Source organism: Emydura macquarii, unplaced genomic scaffold (genome assembly GCF_026122565.2).
Source record: "Emydura macquarii macquarii isolate MOO-44397 ecotype Brisbane River unplaced genomic scaffold, CSIRO-AGI_Emac_v2 contig_968, whole genome shotgun sequence".
Classification (NCBI taxonomy): Eukaryota; Metazoa; Chordata; order Testudines; family Chelidae; genus Emydura; species Emydura macquarii.
In genome coordinates, this window is record NW_027131105.1 from 4,715,920 (window position 1) to 4,723,881 (window position 7,962).

The following is a 7,962-nucleotide window of genomic DNA, read 5'->3' on the forward strand; positions in this document are numbered from 1 at the left end:
GTGGGCGAAAGCACCCAGGGGCTTGTTTGACAAATGTGACAATGGAGGCTGGCAGCACAGGTGAATGGCAGGGGGCTGTCACCCTCTCGCTAGCGAATGGGAGATGCTGGGGTGAGGCTGTGAAGGGCTTTGCAAGTGATGACCAGCCACTTAATACTTTATATGGGTGTAAAATGTCACGTGTGCGCCAGCTTAGGTGGTGTTTAAACAGCCATGCGGTGTGCGTGTGGGGGTGTCTGCTCAGAAAGGAACCTCCCGCAGAGCAGAGCTGGGATAAAACCCAGAAGTCCTGACTCATAAGGTGTGTATGAGAATGTAGAGAATTACAGGGGCGAGGAGTTAGGAGCTCTGTGTGATTCACTTCCTGCAGGGCTTGGTGCATAACCCAGCTCCTCAGGTGCTGAGGATGGAGAGGGAGGCGTTCCTGTGTTCACTGGTGCCACAACAATCAGATGCTGTAACTGTCTCCAGGTGAAGGAAAGCCTGGCAGTGGGAAAAATACTTGAAAGCTGCAGTAATTGGCTGGGTATTCTGTCCATCAGGGACAAGTGAGGTGGGCTCATCCCTGCTGCTGAGCATGATGGGAAAAGATCCCTGTACAAAAGCCCCTGTGCAAGCAGTAGCTGGCTTTTTGGCTGTGTGGTTCCTTGAGGTGCATGTGGTGGAGGGACAGGAGACTGAGGCAGGCTGGTCCCTAACTTTTTCTGCCAATTAAGGTTTTGGTGGATTTAGTGTAGCTGCCTTGGGGTGTGGGAAGGGAAGAGTGTCTGCCCTTCCCTTTCCCAAGCTGTGGTGAGGGAAGGGGGCTTTTTAAATCCTTGCTTTATTGTGGTATGACTGGGGTTCCTGGCTTGTAGCCCCAGCTCTGGGAGGGGAGTTTTGGCTAGTGCTTAGTAAAGGGCAGCCAGGACTCCTAGGTTCTAGCCCTCATCCCTGTGTGGTCTTGGGGAAGCCACCCTCTGCTTGTTATCTCAGTTTCTCTCTGAGAAATTAAGCCAATACCTCCCCTGCATATGTTGTGTTTGATTCATTACCACATGGGGGAGACAGTGAATTGGGAGTGGCCCTAGTGCTACAAGATAAAATGCTGATAGATAAACGAGTGTCAAAGCAGTGAAAAATAAGGGGATGAGATTAGTGAAACTGGAGAATCCTCCTCTTACATTTCTGAGCCTGGTGTCTCAGTCACAGTAGGGCTGTTTGTTGCTAGTGCAAGGAGGGATTCCAAGGCCAGAGGGGCCTGTTGGGAGGCCCCAGCCTGACCCCCTGCAGGGCATGGGGGGGGGAGGGGGTGCAGAGGATTTGTTGGTAGAGCCATGCTGCCTACACGTAAAGCCCCCAAGGAATGAAGCATAGCCCCCCAGTCCCGGGGGATGTGCCCCCCTGGGGAATCACCCTTCCTGCTAAATGTCTGCCTCTTGTTCCCAGTGTGGATTTGGCTGGGATCCGCTCATGGCCCTACTTGGCCTTTGTCTGAAGGATTCTCAAGCCCCTTCGGGTCTGAATCTTTTCCCTGTGTTGGTGACTCTAGCCAGGGATCCAGATCGGCCCATTAGGACATTAGCACAGCCATACTGCCTCAGACCAATGGCCCCTGTAGCCCAGTAGCCTGTTTTCCAGCAGCAGCTGGTACCAGATGCTTCAGAAGCGATGAGCAGAGTAGGGTAATTCGAGTGATCCCGCCCCTGGAGTCCCAATTTTGGGGGGTTAGGGACACCCAGAGCAGGGGGTTGCACCCCTGGGTATCTTGGCTAATAGCTAACGATGGACTGAGCCTCATGAACTTACCTACATCCTTCGGAAGCCAGCTGGTTACACTTCGGGCCTTTGCAATGCGTTCGGGAGCTCGCGCTCTGAGAGTCCCCGCCCATTTGGAGACGCGGCTCAGCTCGTATTGGTCAGGGCGACGGCCAATGGGGCTCAAGGGCCGGGTATGACCCCGGAAGCGGCCTAGAGGCTGTTGCTGCTGCTACATCCGGAGCCAAAGGAGAGGCGTGAGCAGCGTGCGCCGCCGGCGCCCTTCTAATGCTGTGGTGGGACGCGCTTGGCGCGGGCGGGCCCTAGTTCTATTTGCTGCACGAGGAGCTCAGTAAATCAGGCGGGTCCGTAGCAGCGGCGCCGGACGCCGGCACTAGGAATTGCTGCTGGCCGGGGTGTTCCGCTCTGTCCCGCCTGGCCTTTCCGTGGTGTCTCTGGGCTTAGCAGCCCTTCCTAGAACCACGGGGTCCAATGCCCCACCTAGGTGCTCGGTGCGGCTGGCAAACAGAGCGCTGCGTCTTGCCCTGACACGGCAGTCAGCTCCCTCAGAAGAAGACAGCACGAGCAGCCTTTAAAGTCCTTTAATCATAAAAAAATATATCTCTCTGTGCCAGGGAGGGGAATCTAGTCGGGTTCCTGGGCTGGGTCCCTAACCCATGTCCCAACTGTCAGGAGCAGATGGAGGCATCAGAGCCTGTATGAGACAGGCTGCAAACAGGGAGATCTCCAAAGAAAGCTGGGTCAGTCATGGGCTGCAGGAGCAGGAGGAAGAGCACCATGCCCAGCACATAGAAGATGACAACAGTGAGGCGCTGGGGGTGTTCCAGGGCTGCACAGACAGCAGGGAAGCCAATGTAGTTGCAGAAGGAATGGCACAGCACAGGGCCAATCAGATGTCCTGGGTGAGAATGAATGAATAATCAAAGTTAAACCACCACAGCTTTGGGGGGAGGGGGCGCTGAAGGTGCGGTGTGGCAGGCTGTCACACTGACCTGTCCTAATGAAGATGAATGCTGTGTAGGCTCCAAAGACAGAGGTGTAGGAGAATTGGAAAGCTGCAGAAGAACAGAATCTTTTTTAGTTGTTTCACTTGCTTCCCCCCTCCCCCCCCAGCTGTTTCTTTGCTTACCTGCTGACAGGAAGATGCTGGCCACACTGCCCTGGCGGAACCGCAGTTGCTCAATGATGTGGTGGAAATGAGCTGGAAGAAGGAAATGCCCATCAATGTGGCCAGTTGTACTCCGTGGGACTGCGGGGGGCGGGTGGGGAAGGCAGCCATGGACCAGGGCTGGGCACTCACCAACACCAAAGAAGAGCGGGCAGGTGAAGATGGCTGGCTCCAGGCCGGTGCAGGGGATGAGCATGGGCAGCATACAGGCCCGGAACACCAGCTCCTCTGTCAGGGGTGCGATCACCTGGTTGCGTAGCCAGCGCATGTCGCTCAGGCACAGCACCCAGAAGCGATGGTCTGCAGGGAGAAGCATCATGCGGCTAGCACAGAACTGCCCTTCCTCCAGTGCTACTGGGGCAGCTCATCTCAATAGAGGTGAGCCGTGAGCAAAAAGCACAAACTCACACTCCCAGGGGATGCAGAGCTCTGCTAGTCTGTGCAGCAGCCAGCCTGACAGGACAATTGTGATTTCAAGCACAAGGCCTTACCAAACACGACCTTCAGTCCATCAACAAGGTCCCACGGACAGTCCATCGAGAGCTGAATGAGTGGTCCAAGAAACAGGACCTGGTACAGACAAAGAGATGCTGAGTGAGCATTCAATGGAGCTGGGCGCCTGGTTCCCTGGCATTTAACTGATCATGGAGGCCCTGCCACCTCCAGGAGCTACTAGGCACCTGCTCCCAGCAGAACCTCAAGGGGGGATGCGGGGGAGTTGGTCTAGCAGGGCAGCAGTCCCACACATACCATGGTGAGCAGCAAAGGCAGCAGAGTCGCTGGCACGATGCCCTCCAGCCGGAAGCCCAGCAGAGCTAGTAGGGATATACCTGGCTGAGCAAAACAGAAACACCCATGGATCAGGACCATGTAGACACTGTCACCCCACACACCCCTAGCCAGCTCCCCCAGCCCAGTGACTAGTGCACATCTGTTTCAACTGTGAGTTCTTCAGGACAGGGCCTGTGTGTCTGCGCAGTGCCCAGCATGATGGGCCCCTGATGAGGGTGTGTGAGCACCCATGTAACACAATCCTCAGAGCTGAAGGTGAAGCAGTGGCTGGCACAGCACTAAGGATTCTCCCCTGACAGGATTAGTCAGACTGTCCTACAGGTTCCAGGGTGATGTGAGGGGCTAGGCTGGCTGCAAGAGAGTCCCATGCTTCAACATAATAGCCTGGCCCTTGCGACCACCCCATCAGCCACATGACTGTCCCAGCTTGTGACAGGAGTCTTACCTTAACACCAGTCAGTTCCTTCCAAAGCCAGACGAAGAGTGGCGAGAGGCTGGAGACAATCAGAACGCTGGTGAATCGCCGCTTGATCACAGCCGGGTGGTCTCTGCAAATTAAGATAGACCTTCAGGGCACAGAGGAACTGTGAGTGCTGCTCTGTTGTGCAGCTTGGTCCTCAGGATTCCTGGGTTCTATCCCTGTCACTGCCACCAACCCGCCATGTGGCTTTGCTAGGCTCTTCCCTGCTGTGTGTAAGTCAGGGGTGTTGAGCTCATTTGGGGAAGGAAGCTAAATCCCACTGTTAATGTGGCCTTTATTTCACTTCCTTCCCCAGCCTGAGTCCCTTCCCATCTAATGATTTTCCTGCCAGTTCCCACCACCTCTCCTGTTCCATCTGCTTATTGGCCATGCAACAGTTGATGCTGGCATTTAAGGGGTGGCTCCCATAAAGGGCTGAGGCCTTCACACCTCTTCCAGCCATCATTTCAGGCTCTCTGCAGACTCAGGAAGACAACACTATGTCAGTTCCCATGATTAGTATGCAAATTGTGGTAATGTCAAAGAGCTGCAGTCATGGACCAGAACCCCATTGCACCCAGCGCTGCACAAACTCAGAGCAAAAAGACAGCTCCTCTGCCCCGAAGAGTGTCCAATATAAGCATTGGACACTCTCTCCCAACCAGAAGTGATGGCCTGGATGCTGTAGAGGGTCAGAATGGGCCATCACTATGGTCCTTTCTGGTCTCAGAACCAATTATTCTATGAAGCAGAAGGACTAGAATGGCTCTCTTTTAAAAAAAAAAGGTGATCGCTGAGATTCTTTACAATCTGAACATGTCCTATGGGCAACACAGATACGGGCCAGATCTGCATAGGGAGCTGCCTTTCACTGCATGCGTGTGCGGTGACCAGCCCAACAGGGAACCCCTGATCTCAGTAACTACTGCAATACACACACAGGAGATTTCTCCCTAACCCCCACTGGAGGTTTAAAACAGAATGCTGAATTTGAGTGTGCAAGAATTTTAGCATGACCCTGCTATTTTCAGTGTATCTGGAAGTTCTCTGGACTCTTGGCCTTGATATCCTGTGGCAATGAGTTCCACAGATTAGCTGTGCACTGAATAATAACTTTTAACAATCCCTCTCATCAGATGTCAGTGTGCTACCTCTCAATTGCACTGCACCCTTCTAATAGCTACTTTATGATGAGGGGTGAAAAGCAGCGCCTGATGCTTTCTATCCTCAACCCCCCAGTCATTATTTTATGTGCCTGCATCATGTCCCCCCGGTGTGGGAATCAGGTCACCATTAAGCCCTTCACTGCACACAATCTTTAAAATCCTCACAGCAAGAGAAATGTTTCTACTAATTATATATACATATATGTGTAAACAAACCACCCAGTGCTGGCAAACCACCACTCTCTCTGTAACCATTCTCACAATCCTGGGAATAGAACCCAGGCATCCTGACTCCCGCCCCCTCAAGCTCTAACCCACTAACGCCCGCCTCCCAAAGCCGGAAACAAACCGAGATGAAGAAGGTGGGTCAGGGATTACCCCTTCCTGACCACATCTTTCCACACACTAGAGGCAAAGGTTCTCAGGGTGGGGTACACCCCCTCCCATCTGATTAATACCTTGGGATCCTGCTCCTTCCTCAGGGCTTCTGGCTGGCTGGGGAGGCAGGGGATCCCAGGAGTATGGGACAGAAGGGGTCTGGAGTCTCCTCCTCACCTGGGTAGGTGACTGGGCAGGACCTGCCAGGGTCATCTCTCATTGGGGCAAAGGGCCATGAGATAAGCTCGAGGTCCCAGAATCCCTCATCTGGGAAGACAGCTGTAGTCCAGAGGTACAGGTGATGGGGGAGTGATCCCTGGTGTGGGGGTGGCTTCTCACTGGAGCAGGTGGGGATCCCAGTCAGAGGACTGTCATGCAGGGGGCTCTGCCCACTCTTGGAGGCAGATAGTTCTGGGTGTGTGGGGTATCCCAGGTTAGGGGCACCTGTTCCCAGGGAGGGGGGTACAGGAAAAAGGTTCTGGGGAGATCCCAGGACTGGGGTGGTTCCAGGGGAGATCCCAGGAGCAGATCCCAGCTCTGGGTGGGGGCAGGTGACTCCGGGAGGTCGCTCGGAGGGGGGGAGACGGACGGGAAGGGCAACTCACCGGGGCGGGCGGCGGCTGGGTCGGTACCGGGGGCTGGGGGGTCACTCACCGGGCAGGGGCGGTACGGGGGGTCACTCACCGGGGCAGGTGGCTGTTCCACACGTAGAGGCTGCCCACGTAGGCGCAGGCCAGGCTGAGACAGGCGAACAGCGCGGCCCAGCAGAGCGCGGAAGAGCCGGGGCCTGGCGCCAGCCCGGCAGCGGGGACCCAGGGAGAACTGCCCGGGCCCCGCGCCTCCGGGCCGCCCGGGGCCGCATCCGCCGCAGCCGACATCGCCCGGCCGGCCCGGCCCGCCCCCCGTGACGGGACAAGCAGAGAGGCGGGAGCGAGGGAGGGACCGGGACGGGCCGAGACACCCCCATAGCCCCGGGATCACCTGCACTCCCAGCCACCCCCGGTCACCCCCGCAGCACCCGCCAGCCAGCACTCCCCGCTCACCCCCACCCACGCTCTCCAACCACCCCCCGCGCTCCTGCTCACCCCCCAGCCCGTTACCTCCCTAGCGCTCCCAGTTAGCCTCCCCACTACTCTCCAGCACTCCCGGTCACCCCCCCACACACTAGCCCCGTACTCCTGCTCATCCCCCACACTCCCAGTACCCCCCCCCCCCCAGCATTCCCTGGACATCCCCCATGGCATTGCCTAGTCACCCCATCATAGCGCCCCCTCAACCCTGCTCTGGCACCAATAGCCCCTGGTTCCCCCTCATCTCCAGACCCGGGCTGAGATGTCCCCTCTCTTCCAACACCACCACAGTACTCCCAGCCTTGGGTCCACACATCCCACGGCTCCCCACCACAGCACACCCATCTCCAGGAAACCCTAGCCCTGGGGCCATACCCTGCATCCCTTCAGGAACACCACAGCACTCCCAAACACAGGCCCATCCTTCCATCCCCATGGCACCTCCACTCCTGCAACCCTAGCCTTGGTCCCATACCCACCAGAGCACCCTGCGTCCCTTCAGGAACACCCCACCACAGCATCCCCAGATTTGCACCCATTCCCCTATGGCACTCTCACATCCAACCACCTCATCCCTCAGCCTAGTGCTGGCCCTTCTCCAACAAGACCGCACAGCTTCCAAAATCTTCCACTGCATCCAGACCTGGACACTAGTTCTCCCTCACCCCCACTGACTCCCCTGAGCTCTGCCCCCTAACTTGGGCATAGATCTTCATCCCCCCCCCCCCAATTGTACCCTGCTCCTCTACCACCACCATGATGTTCCCTGCTGACTCCAATAACTTCCCTCTCTGTCCGCACCATGATCTCCCTTCTTCAACTAGCCCCCAGAACCTCCCCCTGTGCCCTACTGAGTCTTCCAAATCTTTCTCCAACCCCAAACCTTTCTCCTGTGTTCCACAAAGCCACCCTCAGTCCAAGCCCACAGCACTGTTAGGCTAGGACCTATCCGCCACCACCTCTCTCTGACACTCCTATAACTTCCCCCCCACTGCTTCCCTCCCTCCCATGCCAGGAAAATACACCCACTAGATTAGCCCTTTCTTCTGTGGATTTTACAGCTACTCACGACCCTTCTGGCAGAGGACTTGGGGTCGCTGTCCCGGTGTTATTGGGGGCAGTGGGACGAAGCCAAGGCACAGAGGCCACACTCAGCATGTGGCAGATCTG

At 56.4% G+C, this 7,962-nt stretch overlaps 1 protein-coding gene across 1 annotated transcript; it reads right to left on the reverse strand.

Moving 5' to 3' along the window:
* Positions 1 to 2,329: 2,329 nt before the first annotated feature.
* On the reverse strand, positions 2,330 to 6,663 carry RCE1 (Ras converting CAAX endopeptidase 1). The gene is made up of 8 exons (XM_067543877.1): positions 6,407 to 6,663; positions 4,164 to 4,266; positions 3,677 to 3,760; positions 3,418 to 3,496; positions 3,059 to 3,226; positions 2,888 to 2,959; positions 2,751 to 2,813; positions 2,330 to 2,656 (listed from the first exon to the last, which is right to left on the reverse strand). Exons 1-8 carry the CDS (start codon positions 6,598 to 6,600, stop codon positions 2,427 to 2,429), a joined length of 993 nt encoding a protein of 330 aa, XP_067399978.1. The 5' UTR covers positions 6,601 to 6,663; the 3' UTR covers positions 2,330 to 2,426.
* Positions 6,664 to 7,962: the final 1,299 nt, after the last annotated feature.